Source organism: Sceloporus occidentalis, unplaced genomic scaffold (genome assembly GCF_023333645.1).
Source record: "Sceloporus occidentalis isolate IW3139 unplaced genomic scaffold, rSceOcc1.0.p SCAF_1, whole genome shotgun sequence".
NCBI classification, from domain to species: domain Eukaryota; kingdom Metazoa; phylum Chordata; class Lepidosauria; order Squamata; family Phrynosomatidae; genus Sceloporus; species Sceloporus occidentalis.
Window position 1 is genome coordinate 122,418,031 of NW_028316981.1, and position 19,471 is coordinate 122,437,501.

At 42.2% G+C, this 19,471-nt stretch overlaps 1 protein-coding gene across 3 annotated transcripts in view; it reads right to left on the reverse strand.

Moving 5' to 3' along the window:
• Positions 1-19,471, reverse strand: part of LOC149322068 (syntaxin-8-like) — a 120,991-nt gene that overhangs the window by 54,284 nt on the left and 47,236 nt on the right. The window contains exon 7 of one of the 3 annotated variants that reach the window (XM_089534061.1): positions 18,516-18,863. The exons of the other annotated variants lie outside the window; for them this stretch is intronic. Coding sequence (XP_089390187.1) covers positions 18,796-18,863 — 68 coding nt within the window. The 3' untranslated portion in view covers positions 18,516-18,795. Of the gene's footprint in view, positions 1-18,515; positions 18,864-19,471 lie in introns of those variants that run through there. 3 annotated transcript variants of the gene reach the window in all.

Consider the following 19,471-nt stretch of genomic DNA (forward strand, 5'->3'; position numbering starts at 1 on the left):
CCTTCGCCTGAGGGGTGAGGTCCGAGGACCGGAGCCATGCATAGTGGCGGAGAGCTATGGAGCCAGAGAGGACCTTGGATGCACAGTCCGTGGAGTGTCTGGCGGAGATGATCTGCTGCCCAGCCATCAGGTGGATCTCATTCCTGAGAGCTGCCATCATACACCTTCTGTCATCGGGCAAGTCAGCAATGGTGGGGTCCATCTTCTCCACCAGGAACTGGACGTAGGCCCCCATGCAAGCCGCGTAATTTGCGATCTTGAGGTCGATAGCCGCCGAGGCATAGAACTTCTTTGCAAGGCCATCCAGTTTTTTGCTGTCCTTGTCGACAGACGAAGATGAGGTCTTGGGAGCGAAGGTGGACTGGGCTCCCTCCACTATAGCTGAATTCAGCTTGGGATGGTTTGACAGCCAAGACAGGGCAGACGGAGTGACCCGATACAGGTTCTCAATTCTGCGCGAAGTCGACGGGATGGTGGCTGGAGCGTCCCAAGAACGCTTGGCAATCTTTTCCAGGGACGGGAGGTAAGCCAGGGCTGGTGGAGCTGGAGCAGAGCCGTGGATCCTCCTTTCCACTGGGTCAAGGGCATCATCCTCTGGATGGGCGACTTCCAACTTGAGAGCATCGGCCATCCGTATGACCCTGTCGGCAAAGGCCCGGACATCGTCCGTGGGCGACGGGACAGATGGGCCTTCGGGCACAAACGGGGCGTCCTCATCCGAGATGGGAGACACGGAACGAGGAGAGCCTGAGCCAGATCTTGAAGCAGATGGGCTCCGCCCTCTGAGGAGAGGATCAGATGTCCCAAAGTCATCCCGGTCGTCTCGGCGGGAGGAGTCACCATCCGGACGGCGGCCCCGTGAATGAGCACGGAGGTTACGACGCAGGTGGGACAGGTCAACCGGGATGAGGTACTGTCCCGTGCGCTGGTCGTGAACGAGATCTGGGAACGCCTGGAAGAGGTCCCGATCATGTTCTGCAGGGACATGATGGTCTGAGGCCAGAGCCTTGTCAGCTTCGGTCCCCAGCGTAGCCCGGTCCCATGCGGCAGAGCGTGGCCTTCTCCTTGGTGAGGGTGAAGGAGATCTTGGCCTCAGCCTCTGAGGAGAGAGTGGAGCATCAGAGTCCTGGAGCTCTCCCTCCGATTCAGAGTCCATGGTCACAATCTGTAGGCTGTCTGCTGGTACAGAGAGGTGACTGGAGAGAAGGACTCTGGGTTCGAGCGGCACCATCCGGGATGGGGCCAGTACAGACGGAGCCGGAGTCTTCACCGGCTCAGCGACCGGCGATGTCGACGGTACTGGCCTCCACTCAGGCGGAGGCACTGAGACCGTGCTTGGGGGCCCTTTACGGCAGCTCTTGCAAGGCGGCGAGGACGAGCGAGCCCGCTTCCTGTCCCGGTCGGAGCGCTTATCCCTTTTCCTCTTGGGGGCTTTGGGGGCATCCGCATCCCCAGAGGCTCCAGAGCCGCCAGGCTGGCTGAGAACCCTCTCATAGAGGGCAGCCTTGAGTGTCCGGTCCCTGTTCTTGAGGGCTTGGGCAGACATGGCCTTACAGTGGGCACAACTGCCCGGAATGTGTGCCTCCCCCAAGCAGAGGACACACTTGTCGTGGCCGTCGGCCTTGGGGATTTTCACCCCGCACTTGGTGCATTGCTTGAAAGAGGCCATGGTAAGGGAGGTCCGTTACCAGTCCGAAGTCAAGCCGTAAATCAGAGAAAGTTGTCAAGCCAAAGGGAAGTCCGTAAAGAATGGTCAAGTGGAAGTCCGAAGGTCGAATAGCCAGAGATTTCAAACACAAAGAGCAAGCGAAATGCTAGCGAAGTTCCTCGAGCTGCTTAGCGTGGCGGAATGAAGGAACTGAAGAGGAGCGGGCCACCAGGCGCCTTATGTATGGGTGGGCGGGGCTACCGCCAAAAAGTTGCAGAAAGATACATTGCTTTCTGCCTGGAGATTCTAGAAGTTTCCGAGGATTGCTGCGCAGGCGCAGAATAAACCCATTTGTGTGATTCGCAGAGACCACGAAGAAGAAACTGTATTCAACTTTGCTTGTAAATAAAATTTGTTCCCTTGTTTCAACAAGTAGTTGCCTGAAGAGTGCTTACAGATAACATCATCCACATTACCAAACATAGGTAAAATGCTACCAAAGGGAAAAGACCTTTTATTATTTAGGACACTTCAGATAGTGGGTGTGTAGTGATCAATTGACAATTGGTGTTAAGCTGTTGGGATTTTAAAACCACAGAGTGAGGGCAGTTGAAGAAAATTCTAGTGTAGGAGTCATCTGTGAGAAATCCGAGTTTGAGGGTCTCCACACATACTTGGTGATACACAGTGTAAAGGGATTTCAGAAATGTGACAATGACATGTTTTCACCCCATCACATAATTAGTAGCAGCTAGTGAGATAGTAGTAGTGGTCATTACATAATTGGTGGCAGCTGGTGAGGTAGCTGCAAGCCATCACAGCAGGTTATAAATATAAGTCCTCCTCCTTATTCTGGGTTTTGGCGTAACATTAAATACAATTAACTGAAAAAGGAAGGACCATTTGTGATCTCCTACTCACAAGTGTAATGAAAGAGGTAATGAAGAAGTATAGAGACCACAGGTTAGTGTTGTCCAAATCAGATCTCTGTATGAGGTGGAAGAAACATACCCCTACAAAAACTAAGACATGAATAATGAGTAAACATGATTTAGAGATACTATATCTTGGACTAAATCAAGCAAATATCCTCACAGAATGGTAGGTATAAGATGAATATTATAATTCTAAAGTATTTAATTCAAGGTTTAGATTTCAAAAGCCTGGTCCTAGCACCCGCAGAAGAAAATAATTCACTTGTCAACATGTCGGTACCTCTTATTAAATCATTTTGGTATCCTTATTCAATCTTTTGTCATCACTTGGATAAAGTGGGACCACCCTCTTAGCTCATTTTGCACACATAGCATTAACAAATTCTTGCCATTTATCTACAGATAGGGAATGTAACACAAACTTTCTTTACTTGCTACAAACATAAATACCGTTTAATCTAAACACAGTCAAAGCATAAAGATTCTTACAATTTCTTTTTCACTGGAGGAAACAGCCTTAAGCTGGGGAAACTTTCATTCACAAGCCACAATATACCCTACAGAATGCAGTTCTTTGATGATCAGTAGGGAAAAATTTAATGGATGGTTTTTTTGTGTTTTGTTTTTTGTGCAATCTGTTGGGAAGAACAAAAGGTGATGTACGCCAGCTTGATACGCAAAGAGGTGATGTCATCGGGCTGTTAACTCAACTAAAAAGCAAGATCATCCCATGAAAGAAGATGTGCTAGTTAAATACCGTTGTTTGGTCTTTGAATGACATTAGCATTAACAGGATATAAATGCAGCCTTTATTACACAGGCAGAACATGGCGAATAGATTTCAATCTTCTACGCAGAGTTCAGCCACACTGAAAAGTGGAATTTTAGACTAGTGTCTCACGTTTTCCCCCATTTATGCCCAGACTAGACTGAGTCTGATGCTGTATTGCTAGAAATGCTGTCTGTTGTATGGAATCATACAACAAAAGATGCCTTGTAAAAGGTGGCAAGCAGTGAAAAGGAAGACAGGATGGTACTTTCACCCTCAATTAGAATTAAAGAACACAGGGCACATATTTTCCCCTTCAATTTTCAACCTCCCTTCCACCCCCCTTTTCAATTGTGAAATAATAATAATAATAATAATAATAATAATAATAAATGTTTATTTATTAACCGCTTTTCCAACGATCAAAGCGGTGTACATGTCGTTAGCCGAGCAATAAAAACAGATTAAAAATCTACATCATAAGATACATATTAAAATAGAATTAAATTCAGATGACATTAGAAACATACGATAAAAACTGTTAAAAGCATAACAATCCATAAAAACAGAGCTACAAAGACAATAGGGGAGGTAAAATCTTAGATGGAATTGGGAGGGTAGGCTTGTTGGAAGAGGTGACTCTTTAAAGCCTTCTTAAAGGCTTCCACCGTTCTACTGTGGCGGATTTCTTCAGGAAGGGCATTCCATAGAGAAGGCGCCACAGCTGAAAATGCCCGTTGTTGTGTTGTCACCAATCTCACCTTAAGGTGGTCAAGTAAAAATTTTCCTGTGGATCTGAGCGTGCAGGGAGGATTATGTAGGGAGAGGTGTTCCCTCAAGTAAATGAACAATATAATTTAAAAGATACTGGAGACTCGATTTCAAGTTGCTGTTGTTTCACATTTAGGACTAATGTGCTAGTAGATGGCAGAATTCACCATTGCAGGGAACCGTCTATTATCTCCTCTGTTGTAAGCCGCCCGGATTCCCAGTGATTAGGCGGCATATAAATAAATCCTATTATTATTATTATTATTATTATTATTATTATTTTGACTCTAAGGAATGCAATAGACTACATATTTGCCATATCATTCCCTCTACATTCTCATTTTTAAAATATTAAAATACTTTTATTTTAACTATCCAAACAGCTTTATGAATTCTTTATCAATATTTGCACAGGAGTAACTGGGAGCACAAAAATCACAAGAAAACAGAATAACAGAGCAATGGTTTTCTATATGGCAAATAAGGTATTTCAATCAATTCTAAAGTAAGCATACACTTTCCCACAGGGAGGACGCACCATCCATCCAGGAGTACTACATTCATGAGAATGTGATACAGCTTATCAACAGAAACTTTTGTCTTTTCCAAAAATGGATGTGATTGGACCTTATACTCATTTTGGTTAGCTTTACTACCTCTTCTATACTACAACTCATACAATCTTCACAAAATATTGAAAAGGCAGCCACGGCAGTATTTATGTTTGTGTTTCATGTTTTTGGTTATTAGGTGCTAAACTAGTTTGCATCCAAACATTCCGGAAATGCACTGAGGTGGGCTTTCAGATCCAAGTCTATAAGAATGTAGTAAAAGAAAACAAAACAAAAAGCATTGACATTATCTTGGTGTGCCATTATCCCTAAATATATTAAAGCATATAAAGCTGAGATAGATTAGGAAGACCAGACAACACAAGAATTGTCAACTGCTTTGCAAGACAAGAACAGAGTGTAAGGAGAAAGCCATAGAATCCCCACAACTGTTCTTCCCAGTAATGGGCTCCTTCCTGGGACAAAAAGGTTATTTTCTTAGATGTACAGCCCTGAGGTCCTTTATGAGTTCTCCCACTCGGTTGCATGACACAAAGCACAGCTTGTGCATCTTCTGACAGAATATTCTCCAGGAATATTTGGACGATAGAGACTGGACTTGATTATCTTCAGATGCCTTACAGACATGCAATAGTGAGTTCAAACTGGTAGAAAAGTTACAATACTTCCATGGTTTAAGCTAATTGTACTGGACATCTGAAAAGAATACAGTCATACTTACACATGCCTTGGTTTCAAATAATCTCTAATTAATAGCAAAATGTATACACAAATGATTTTAAATACTTTTGAAAAGGAAAGAGAACAAATCTACTGTCCCCTCCTGCTTCCTATTATCCAAGCATTTTAGAAATACAGCTATGCCAAAATTAAGATTAAAAACAAAAAAGCCCAAAGAAGCTGAGCTTTTATCACTGACTGTATAGATTACATGGGCTTCATATTTCTGTACCTTGTGCCTCCTATAATCAGGAAAGAGGAACAATCACCTGTCTAGAAATAATCATTTGTAAGCATTCATGAAAAGTATTATTCAAACAGGTGGATCAAGTGATATAACATGAGCCTCCTGACAGCAAAACAGTTAGGATAAATGCCATACTGTTTCATCTTGCATAGGTCTCTAGCACAAAGCTACAGTTCTCATAGAACTCTTCCCAGCACTCAGCAAACCATTCAAAGCAGTTGTTATATGAAAATTTTGAGTACAATCAATGGGATTTTACCTTCTGTGTCAAAAATGATAAACAGTTTCCAAAGAATTCCTGTTGGGAACCATGACTCTAATATTAAGCCAATATGAATGAAACAGTTATGGAAGAACTTGAATGCTTGGTGAATCAGGAAGCTGATTCATACGCAGAAACTGTGTTACCACAGGAGCCTGAAGAAACACTACACTCTCCAGCAGCACCATATTAAAGGACAATATACCTAGGCCAGGACAGAATCAATATGTTGGGCATATTTAACATGTAAAACTGTGATATTTATGTTGGCAGACTGTTTTCTGAACAGATATGCCGCAAAGGTATAAAAAAAACCCCAGATAAATACGACGTTCAGGAGTGCCTGTTATAAGCTTCGGCTGATACAGCAGCTGCCCCCTTTCCTGGAAGCTAGGGATCTTGAAACCATGGTACATGCACTGGTAACCTCTTGCCTTGATTTCTGTAATGCACTCTACATGGGGCTACCCTCGTGCTCGGTCTGGAAATTTAGCTAGTACAATATATGGCAGCCAGATTGGTCTCAGGCACATCTAGCATCAATCTTAAAATTACTTCACTGGCTGCTCATTAGTTTCTGGGCCCAGTACAAAGTGTTGGTTATGACACTGAAAGCCCTAAATGGCTTGGTTCCAACCTATCTTCAGGGCCGCCTCTTACCATATAATCCACCTCGCACACTTAGGTCCTCTGGGAGGAATCTGCTGCAACTTCTAAAAACTAGGCTGCCTGCAACCTCCCAGAGGGTCTTTTTGGCCACTGCTCCCAGATTATGGAATGGCCTGCCAGACGAGATCTGTCATATCACCACCTTAAACAGCTTTAAAAAAGCTGCGAAGATGGATTTGTTCCAGCAGGCCTTTCTTGAATAGATATCCAGCCATCAAAAAAGAAAACGTAATCTGTTGTCTTTTAATTTATTTATAGCCATCGCTTATCTGTCATTGCTGTTATTGTTATTATTGTTAGAGTTTTAAGTATGTTTTAAATTATAATTGCTTTAATGGCATTTTAAGGGGGAGGGCTTTGGAAGTTATATTATGGAATGTACATTTTAATGTTGTTAGCTGCCCCGATTGAGTTGTGCAGAGGGGCGGGATATTATTATTATTATTATTATTATTATTATTATTATTATTATTATTATTAAAAATTCGAGCACACCAAGAAAGCAAATGCAATTCTAGTTTGCATCAATAAGAGTATAGTGCCTAGATCGAGGTAAATAATAGTACTACTCTACTGTACTTTGATAAGACCTCACCTGGAATATTGTGTCCAGTTTTGGGCACCACAGTTCGAGAAGGATGTGGACAAGGAGGAGGAGGACTGAAGTGGTGAAAGGTCTGGAAATCATGTCCTATGAGAAGCGGCTTAGGGAGCTGGGTATGTTTAGCCTGGAGAAGAGAAGGTTAAGGGGTGCCATGACAGCCATGTTTAAATATTTGAAAGGGTGCCATATTGAGGATGGAGCAAGCTTATTTTCTGCTGCTCCAGAAACTAGCACCCAGAATAATGGACTCAAACTACAGTAAAAGATATTCTACCTAAACATTAGGAAGAACTTCCTGATGGTAAGATCTGTTCAACAGTGGAACAGACTACCTCAGAGAATGGTGGAGTCTCCAACATTTGAGGTTTTTAAACAGAGACTGGGTGGCCATTTGTTGGGATTGCTTTGATTGTGTCTTCCTGCATGGCAGAATGGGGTTGGACTGTATGGTCCTTGGGGTCTCTTCCAGCTCTTATGATTCTATGGGGAGTAATAGTGCCACTCTATTCTGCTCTGGTCAGGCCCCACCTGGAATATTGTGTCCAGTTCTGGGCACCACAATTCAAAAAGGACATTGAGAAACTAGAGCGTGTCCAAAGGAGGGCGACTAAAATGGTGAAGGGTCTGGAAACCATGCCCTATGAGGAAAGACTCACGGAGCTGGGGATGTTTAGCCTGGAGAAAAGAAGGTTAAGAGGTGATATGATAGCCCTGTTCAAATATTTGAAGGGATGTCATATTGAGGAGGAAGCAAGCTTGTTTTCTGCTGCTCCAGAGACTAGGACCCAGAGCAATGGATGCAAGCTACAGGAGAAGAGATTCCACCTCAACATTAGGAGGAACTTCCTGACAGCAAGAGCTGTTTGACAGTGGAACACACTCCTTCCGCGGAGTCTCCCTTCTTGGAGGTCTTTAAGCAGAGGCTGGATGGCCATCTGACAGGGATGCTTTGATTGAGAGTTCCTGCATGGCAGGGGGTTGGACTGGATGACCCTTGTGGTCTCTTCCAACTCTTTGATTCTATGATTCTGTAATTTCCTGGCATCCTCTTAGCACTAACAACTAAATAGTGTCCACAAAAGGCACTGTTGACTGACAGCTTCAGGTTATATGAGTTGATCCAGAATATTAGAATATTCTCCCTCAAAACAACTGTAGGAACAAGTAACCAAATTAATTATAAATAATTTGGGCTCTTGTTCCATCCCTACAAGTTCTTCTCATGACCACAACTACACAACAAATGCTTCTCTGGGGAAAGGTATGCCAGAATGAATATGTCTGGTGAGAATATTCTGGCTCTAAAGAGTTGAAGGACTGTTCTCACTTCAAATCATATCAACTGAACTAATTTTTTTTCTTAATGGACATACTACCATTTCTTATTGCAGCACAACCAGAAAAATTCCTTTGCCTTATCACAGTACAAGCAAGAAAATTCTAGAACTATAAATGATTTATATATCTTCATCAGACATGGAAGTATTGAGCAAATGTGCAATACAAGTCACGTATATGCCTTTTAGCTATGAAAGGCTGGATTTCTCATGTTTCCCAAAATCCCTACCCATCTCTGTTGATCCTATCTTTTCCTAAGCACTGCCTTTCCCAATCTTATAGCAGTTTTCACAAAAAATATGCCAGTTTTCCAGAGGCAGTAAAACTCAATTTGGGCTATTTATCACTGCAGATTTTGGACTTCTGTAAATCTTTTGCATTTACACTGGTCATTATCTCCCTCATCCAAAGAATATGTCATAATTGGGACATCCAACCCTCTGAAAACACTGAAACAGATGCTCTGTTTTCTCTCTGCATGGCTGGATGGAGATGGTACAGGATTAAAGAGCCGCCCTACAACCTTGATTTTGGCAAACATAAAAATAACTCAGTGCTCTCATAAGCATTCTTGAACTCTGTACCTCATCAACATGATCTCCGAGCAACTTGGAAAATATGGTTGAAACTCTGCACAATGAATTCAGCAAGCAACTGAAAGTGATGGCAACATGAAGCTGCCAATAATCACTTCTAAAGCAGAACATCCTATGATTGCTTTTCCCTTCAGTGTATGTGTATCTAATTAAGTAGTTATGTTGAAGGGGTTTTTTAAAGCTGTCCTTTTTTTAATCATCCAGATTTCACAGCACAAGTCACCATAAGAAAGCTACCACAAAACCCCAGTAGCCAGCTCAAGATAATATGAGATGCATATCACTTAATGCAATTTGTAGAAAGTCTCTCTAAATACTTTTTCAAGGTTTTAGTACAAAGAAGTACAAATAATACATTTAGCAATTTTACAGTGCAAAAGACATAAGGTCAAGTCCTTTGTTTGAATGTCCAAAGCATAATTCTTGCTTGATAAAGAACATAAAATACTGTATTCTTAAGAAATCTGCCACATGCACACTGGGGGTGAAAGGGGGCAATGGTCTTAATTCACTTAGACAGATTAATGCATCCACAGCCCCCACCCCAAATGCATAAATGCAATTATGACCTTCCTTGATTGGCTGCCAATGTGATATAAGTCTAAGAGAAATGAACCATTTCTACTGAGACAGAACAATAAATGGGTTTCCTTGAATACAGTGGTTGAGGAATCCAAGTTCTTGACCTCAAATGTTTTACTAGTAGTGCTCTACGCAGTGGGGAACAATCAGAATGACATCTGCTGAAACACAAGTGATTTACGATATAATTGGTTCTGCATATGTGCCAAAAGGAAAACTCCTAAACCCAAGAAAAATCAAGATTAATTACCAATTTAACATACGAAAAGGGAACTGTGCAATACAGGTGGTGCAACAAGCTCTCCCCGCAATCCTTACAAACTTGTTCTTAAGAAAGTAAGTATAGAGGTCACACAAAGCTTACTATGCCCCCTATTATATTCTTCTTTGTAAAAGGGAGAGTTGCTATTACTCATCTTTTAAGCGCATACTTTAGCTGCGTAGGTGGGTGAAAGAAGTCACAACAAGAAAGATGTTGTATTCCAAGGCTTAATGTGAAAATTACCCATGTAGTATCCACAAAAAATATTAATTATTAATTCTTCAGATGTAAATACAGAGGAGAAAGTATGTACACATGTACGTGGTTATTTTAGACCAAGTAAACCAGTGTCACTTTTCCTGTCATAAAATATATCTGTGCAATTGCAACTGTACCATGTAGTCTGAAATATAAAGGTCAGAAACAGAATTTGCTGATACATATACAACCTTGGAAATAAACTACCGTGTATACTCAACTATAAGTCGACCTCATGTATAAGTCAAGGACACGTTTTGGGGCCAAAATTATGGATTTTAGTATAAGTCCTGCATATGTCAAGGGTAAAACTTAGGGGCATGTAACAAAGGAGGTAAGAGATGGAGCAAAGGAAAATGATGCCAAAGAACTTGCAAAAGTCCAGCAGACATAACTATTTGTGATCACCCTAAAGACTGGATGGATGAGGAGGGAACTAGAGTACAGCTCTGACAGATGACAATTCTCCAGGACTACAATTCTCTACAACTACAGCTGTGCAATATGTGGGAGAAGTAACCAGAAACAGGCGGGCTAAAGAAATACACAAACATCAAAAAGGATGAAAAGGCAAAGCAAAAAATGGCAACTACATTAGCAGTGATTATAGCCTTCCATTATAGCCCGAAAACATACATACACAAATATCTTATTCAAATCCTTCAAAGTCCGAGTGCTGCAGCAGAGAGAGTAGAATGGGTCGGTGTTCCTTTTATGTGTTCCCAGAACAGACTAAGCTCTCACCTTTTGTCACTTTACTCAAAGAAGGAGATGGTTTCTTTTTTTATAAGAGTTAAAGTATACTGACCTGTGGAAAAGCTGACCTAGGTTTTTGAGGTCAATATTTTGATTAACATTTCTAGACTTAGACATAAGTATATACAGAATCCCATTATCCCATAGCAACCCCATTTCTCAGCCCTCTGGTTATGTGTAGAGACAATCAAATGTATTTAAATTACTCAGAAGCCAGCAGTGAAGGCACAACTGGTCTCTGGATTCTCTAGCATTCCTCTAACTTTCTCCAAGTTTTGTCTCAGGCCCGGAACAGATGGGCCTTTACGGCGCCCTCATCACATGCAAGGGTTGCCTGGTGGGCAGATCGCCCACACGCCCAGCAACCCTTGTACATCATGGTGCGCCCACCATGTCAGGGATGATGGGAGTTGTAGCTCTTCACCTCTGGCTCGAACTCACCACCTTGTTACGCACCGGTGCTGACCAGTTTTGGCCAGTGGTTAAAGCTTTGCTCTAAAGCAGCAGAGTTACAGAGAATAGGCTGAAGACCCTGACAAACTCTCCAAGCCTTCTCACTCTTGCTTCCACAGAAGTCTTCACACTTCTTCAGGATCCAGCTGGCTCTTGTATCTTCACTCAAGACACCAGACAACTCAGTAGTCTTATATAAAAGATCTACTTTATTCTACTATATACAGCTCTAAAACTATCCAACACAACTCCAATACAACAATACTACCCACTACTACTACCCACAAAATACATTGGGATTCATAGCCATTATTATAGTCCTTGGATAATACCACCCACTGTTGTCTGTTTCCACCCAGTGGGCGTGTACATCCACATTCATTGGTTCTCTTGGTTCAACCCACAACTAATGATTTCATCATCTCAGCCTTGACCACTTAACAATTCTCAGGTGTGTTCAATTATCCACTTTACATTTCTGTCCTTGGCATTTAGGACTTGCTAATTCCATTACCTTTTACACCTGTGTGGCTTCTAATTGCTTCTGCTGAGTCATCCTGACTCTCACATACATGTTTTATTTCATTCACTGTATATCCCATGTTGCATTTTCCTTAACACACCAGACAGGGTGCGTAATGGTGATGTCACAGCTGCGCCACTTCCAAACAGGGTGGCACAGCTGGAACGTCATCATGTTGTCTCTGGCACTTTGCAGTATCGCAAAAAGGAGCTACTTCCAAGCGCTCTTTTTTGCTCCACAGCAGCGCCACACAATTTGGTTGCTGAGGCACTCCTGTAGAGCAGAGAGGTGCCGGGGAGGTGCCTCTTCTTAGCACTCTGTACCACGCCTCAGTTTGCATTACCTTCCCAGTGCCCTCATCAAACCTTCTCTTCTACCAGTAGTAACAGATCCTCAGAAAGATTCTGGAAACAGGCATCCCACAAACTGTGCATTAGGAGTGACTAAAAAGCTGCAAGCGAATTAAATTTCCTTTTTGTGGCTATTGCTTTGATTACAGTATCCATGGTTTTAGAGTAGCAGAAATTAAACTGAAACACACAATACAAACACAAACCACACCAATGTCAACAACTTTGTTATTAGTTGCAGTGACAGATTTTCCTAACATGAATGAGGGGTGCTATATGTGGAAAAGAAAGAGGTACCATCCCCACTGCCATAAGTGGCAGAGCATCCCTGGCATAGCAATGGAACACCACACATTCTGTCTCCTTCTCTAAGGACAAATTTACATGGTACATTAAATATATGGCATGCAGTTGAATCTTAATTTCTTTTTTATTCCACAGTAAGCACATATGGATCTCAAATCCGTTAGAGGATGCTTAAGCCTTCCTCCTGCATTCCCATTTATCAGAATTGCTCCTTTTGAACAGTGTCCAAACTTCTGCATTGCCTTTAAATATAGAATTGGGTATTTTTGAGGCAGGGCTTTGAAAGCAGCTGAATATTTAGTGAAACGTTTCTAAATTGCAACCTTAAATGGCTGACTCTTCCACCCAGTATATTCCCATGGCCTCCTACACAAGAAGTTGAAAATAAGGTTTATGTCCTTTCAAACTATTAAGTACTCCAGTTCAGTGATTCTCTTCTCTCACACAATCACACCAATGTATCAATAGCAGTCAAGCAAAGCAGTAAAAAACCCAGTGTTATTGCAAGACTAGACTAGAGTGAAATGGATTTGGCAACCAACCTGAGAGAAATATGGATCAAAAGAAGTAAACTGACGTTTAAAACAAAAATCACAAAATTAATTCTGTGCCTGGGTAAGAAAAAAAAAAGGATTATATTATTTCTAATAGTACGTCTTTAACAAGTTTGGTCCTACCATAAACAAAAGCCAGACAGCTACCTTGGGGCATCATGAAAAGGCAGCAAATTGTTTATTATTTTAATTTATTATTATTGCTTTTTAAACTGCCACAGATTGGGAAAAGTACTTAGGGGAATTTTCTGTCTCAGGTTCCAAAATGCCTGACTTTTGGGTGCATGGGATGCAATGGGCAGGGGGAGGGAGGAGTTGCCACGCCTCAATTTTTTTTAAAAAAAATGTCTTCCGCAAGTGCTCAGCCCAGAAATTGACCTACCAAGTTTCTTATGATCTCGGCTTGTTGATTGTGAATTGCCCCAGTAGGCCAAAAGTGTAGTAGAAACATATGGAAGGACCAAAACAGTAAAGTTACCGTACTTCAGCTTCTACCAAATTGCATTTCAACTCTTCTGTAAGTGATAGACATTAATTGGAAGCAGCTGCAAAATGATTCATTCTTCCAAAGATAATTACATACACTTATGTGAATCATTAATTCGAGTAATTTCAACTCTTAAAAACATTTGGAGCTAAGCAAGCCAAGTCACAAAACAGGCTTTTACTATAGACGCGCTATGGAAAGCTAATGCTATGGAAAGATAATTGGAGCCTGCTATGAATGCCAACAGAGATCCATTTTAAGACACAGTGATAATGGCAACAGGACTCACATTTTACACCCAGCCATCCCAAAATCAAATCGGAGCAGCCAGCAACAGAGTTGCACGCCTGTTTTCAACAATCAACATTCAAAATAGTCTGAAGAGAAACAAACTGTTAATCCTGTTTCCAAAAACTCATGAATATCAGGATATAGAAAACGCACAACTGAATGATTCAGCTTTCTGATTTTATATGTATATTTATTTTAAATGTTTCCTTATGCTCCAATTTAGAAGGGCACTAATAACCTAAAAGGGGCTTACTACGTATTAGCCACTTTTAGCAATGCACACAGATTATGAAACACAGGTTCACATGTCAAATGAATGAATAAATGCAGAGCAGCTTGAAGCTCCTTCAATAGCTACATTCTGAAGAGGTGCACAGGTATGTCTTCATAAATAAAGAGCTGTATTTTCAGGAGCAGATGACGTCTGATCTTGGTCTATTTTCAAATTCAGTATCAACACCACACACTATGAATATTTCATTTTTTTAAACCCCAAAAAGTATCTCACTGTTTGGGGAAAAGGGGGTTTCTCTATGCTGCGGGCTCTAATTCAGCAACTAGAATTGCAGAACATAAAATGCAAGAACAGTATTGCAAAGTTATTCATTCATTTTTTTCACACTCTAATGAATGAGATTCATCCATATGTGCATGGATGGGAAAATGGGATGACACATTTGTTCGAAGAACATGAAGAATGCTTCCTATGTTCAAAACATATATCCACATCTTGTGATGGTCTGTAGAATTCAAGTTCTATAACCAGATAGGACTAACTCTTCTCTCACACCCAAGTGCTACACAAAAAGAGCTTCTGATGTCAGCTGTAAAAAGCTCTCCTTTATCCTCCCTTCTCTCTGCTTCCAACCCACCCAAAATTATTTTCATTTTTAGCTTCAGTACCACTAGTTGTTTATGTAACTGGATAAAAGACAGACCCTTTTCTTCCCAAGTGATTTAAAGTGCTCCAGTGTTAAAAGTAAAACAAAGAACATAAAGACATTAAATTATTAATCATCTTGTGCAGTATCCACTGGGAGTAACAGAAAAATGTAGTGCTTTGCAATCTACTGGCCTCACTTCCTTGCTATGCACAAAGAGACTCCCTTTCCTGCACATATGGAGAATACGAGGGCAAAAAATTACTTCAGGGACCATTTTTGTCCATATTTCTGTTTTCCATATGAATTGACTACAGTGTCCATCCTAGAAAATGGGTGCTTATTCCAGAATGACTAAAATGTGTTTGACAACATTCTCCAGTCAGAAGGGAAATAATCTTTCTAACAAAAAACCCTATCCTAAAAATTTGAGAGGACACATAAGCTGACGGATTATGCACCCATACTCTGGAGATGTGTTGGTCAAAGAAAGTACACACACACAGAAACTGCAACCTACTGGAAAATATATATCAAGAATAATGAAAATGGTATACTCATTTCCAAAACTACTGTCCCAAGAATGAAGTATTGGCCAATATCCAATACATATGTTAGGTTCTAGACCAGGGGTAGGCAACCTTTTTGAGCCGGGGGCCGGGTTGCTGTCCCTCAGACAACTGGGGGGGCCGAAGCCGGGGGTGGAGCTTCCACCTGCGGGGGAGGGGCCGCGTGCCGGGGGTGGAGCCTCCACCCTCTGGGGGCGGAGTTCCCACCCCGAGGGAGGAGCTCCCACCCCCGGGGGCGGAGCTTCCACCCCCAGGGGCCAGGCCACCTCAACTTTGCCGGCCCCTGACGGAGCCCCAGGCCCCGTCAGAGGCCGGGAAAGAGCTGGTGGGGACCGCCAGCGCTGGAGGCCTCCCCATCTTTGCCGGCCCCTGGTGCCAGAGGCCCGCTGCCATCGCAGGAGCCCTCCTGGAGAGCCCCAGTGAAGGCAACTGGCTTCCCAGGGGCCCGCTGTCACCGTCGGAGCCCTCCTGGAGGGCCCCTGCGATGGCAACAGGCCTCCCAGGGGCCTGCTGCCGCCGTTGGAGCCCTCCTGGAGGACCCCAGCGAAGGCAACGGGCCTCCCAGAGGCCCGCTGCCGCCGTCGGAGCCCTGGGCGCTGCCATTTTGGGGGGGGGAAATTGTGGCGAAATCTCACGTGACCTTCTCTGAGGTTGCGAGAGATTTCGCCGCCATTTCCCCCCCAAAATGGCGGCGCCCATAGCGGGCAAAAACCGCAACCGGTGGCGGCAGCGGCAGGAGGAGCCAGGGGCCGGCTTAAAGGCCTCCGCGGGCTGCATCCGGCCCACGGGCCAGAGGTTGCCGACCCCTGTTCTAGACAATTCACAGCATCAGTCAAGTCCAACGATCAATACAGTATCTATAAGTTAACATATGCTCCCAGAAGGTTAATTTTAATAATAATGATAATAATAATAATAATATTTATTTCTACCGTGCCTTTCCAATAAGATTTAGGTGGCTTACAACAATAAAATCCATACAATATAATAAAATAAATCCTACTATCCCCTCCTTCCTTAAAACAAATCAACATAATTCCAACATGACAATAATAAAATACAATTAAAATCATTAAAACAATCAGAGACAGGAAATAGGACATCTTGGGGTAGTCACTAGGATGGTCTATAAAATCTTGCTTGGTTGTGCCCAGTGATGCTTTGTTTATTTACATATGGTAAATCATCATGGGAAAATTCCAAAGGGCTGAGGATTTTGCATTGGTTTGCCCATCCATAGAAGAAGCCATAAAGCAGATTGAAGAACATTGATGAATTGGTCTGTTTAATGTTGCTTTCAAACTGTATTTTAAATGTCTACTATGTGTATTTGGAATCTTGGACTTCATTGATAGCTTTAATGCAATGTCCCACTGCAATACTTCCTGTAAACTGAAGCACTTTAAATTTTCTGCTATCAGAAAGTATACCAATCAACAGGGAAGCATGACAGGAATCTCTCTTGATCCCCCTCCTCTTTAATTTTTATATCAATGGCATTGTAAAAGAACAGTGTGGCTTGGTATGCTCTCCAGTTACTATTTTGGATGTAAAACATTCCATTCTTTAATTATGTTAATGACAAAACTATGGCGCGTTACAGACCGCCGGATTGTGGCGGTCTGGCTCCGCCCCCGCTTGCAGCGTCCGGGAGCCGCAGCGGCCAAACTGCACGGCTCCCGGACGCTCCGAGGAAGGAGCGCGGAAATCACGCTCCTTCCTGGGCCCTGGAAGAGACGCCGCAAGGCACTAGTTGCACAGTCACGGCGTCACTTTCGGGGTGCGATGTGCGGATGCACAGCATCCGCTACATCAATATGGCAGCGGCCGTGTGGAACAGCCGCCGCCATTTGTCACGGACTCCGTCCGTGATAGGGTTAAGGGCGTCTGGAAGAGACGCCCCTTTTCAAACTGGGACGTCCTCAGGACGTCCCTAACGGTGGTCTGTAACCCACCTAAGATTTCTACTACACAAACTAAGATGCAGAGGTTATTGAAGAAATTAAGTTCTGTATAAAAAGAGCATTTGATTATTAATCATGCTAAACCAAAAGTGGTGGTTTTTGGGAAAAGAAGGAAAATTCATACATGGCAACTAGATAATTAACCCATTCAAGAGCAACACAATGTCAGTTCATTGAGACTTGAGTTTGATGCTCAACTCCCTTAAAGTGACACTTGGATGCAGTTAACCTGAAATCCTCACATTCTGTAAAGTCTTTGATATAGTCTTCAAAATTTCAAGGGAAAGCTGGTTGTACCAGCACTTGAAATGTTGTCAAAGCTCATTTGTTACAACTGATGTTTGGTGAAAAAATAAGGGGAAATCTGCACCATCTTTCTTCTCAAGACAATTCTTTTATTAAATTCCTGCTAGCTATCCCTGGAGACACACTTGCATTTCTTGTGAGGGCTGAAACAGGAACCTATGGTCATGTCACTTGTTTTATATATCAGCTTGTATGAATAACACCTATTTGCCGCCACCACCCAAAGCTTTTTAGAACAATTGCAAGTTTAATCACAAAGTTCTTGAATATGTTAGAACTATCCTGTAAACTTAAGAAATTAGCATTTGAGAGCCTAGCAACCTTCTCCTCCACCAGAATAAAACAGTTTTTTAATGAAAGAGTTTGCATCTGGATGTGGCAAAGTTGAAAATATTTTCCATTATATATTAAGCTGTCTACTGTACAAGTCTCCAAATACACAAATTTCTTGTTTGTAATCTCTGTTCTTTCTTTGCCAAACAAATTTTCCTTGGATTATATATGTACATTACTAGGAGATAGTGATATTTTTATTACTATGCAGGTTGCAACATTTGCTCTGGCCTCAAGAAAATTAAGAGCCCAACACTAATAAATAAGTATTTAACAAGGTAAGGAGGAGATCAAAAAGCCAATACAGACCACAGAGGTCAGTCAAAATATGTTCCCTATAGTTGCATGTATGCTCTGCTATCTCCTACTAGAGAAAAACCAGCAATCACATGTCAATGGCTTAAACTAATGCACTCATAGAAAATGAGCCAGTAACAATGAAAATTATATAAGGAGAGAATACTGCAAGGCTGGGTTAGGAAATACTGAAGCCAAAAGATTTCTCCTCCTTCAATCAACCATATAACGAACTCCAATAAAAAAAAAATCCACCAAACAGTGATACTTTTATTGGCCAACCAAAATGCATACTATACATGTTGCAAGCTTTCGAAGCTTCACTGGCTTCTTCATCAGGCAAGTTGTTAAAAACCAAACAGAGAAAAAAATTGAAAGTGTTAGTCCTAGGCCTGCATTTTGTTGTTATTGTTCTCAATTCAGATGATGTGGAGGGGTGTCAGGCTGTTGGTATATAGAAACAGCTGTAGGGTTTTAAAGGAAACTGAAGCATTATGAGAGGATAATAGATTTGATGAAGCAGTAACATTTGAGAGTACAGGATCCCCTTTTCCAAAAACCTGCAAGTAAGACAAAAAGCCTATAAGATAATTATGTACTTCATGTGGTATATGAAAAGAAGAAAAATATAATAAGCTTTTGAAAGAAAATAACTATTAACTATTAACTAAGGGGAAAGATGAAGGATTGCTGGGGAGCGGGTGACCACCAAATTAAACTTGCATGAAATACCTATTAAATTGTAAAACCATTTCTGTTTCTAATAATAACTATTAAATGGCTGTTCCATTATAAAGCACTGGAAATTTCAAGAATTGGTGAGAAAGCATCAGACTCTTTCACTTTGGCGTGGGACAGACCGTCCAAAAAGGACGATCTCCCAGCGCCTAGCTTTGGTCTGTGGGGAAGCCACAGCCTCCAGACCGCAGTACTTCCCCGCGGACCAAAAAGAACCCACAAAAAGCAGGTTCTTCTTGCGGCGCCATTATGATGCTGCAGTGTGCCAATGGCACTCACAACATCATAATAGCGCCGCAACGTGCAGACGATAGGTGTCCATCACATAATGATGGCAGTGCCCATCTGTACAGGGCACTGCCATTTTGACACCCTTGTCACGTGTGAGGGGTGTCTAGAAGCGCCACCCCTCGCACGTGACAAGGGCGTC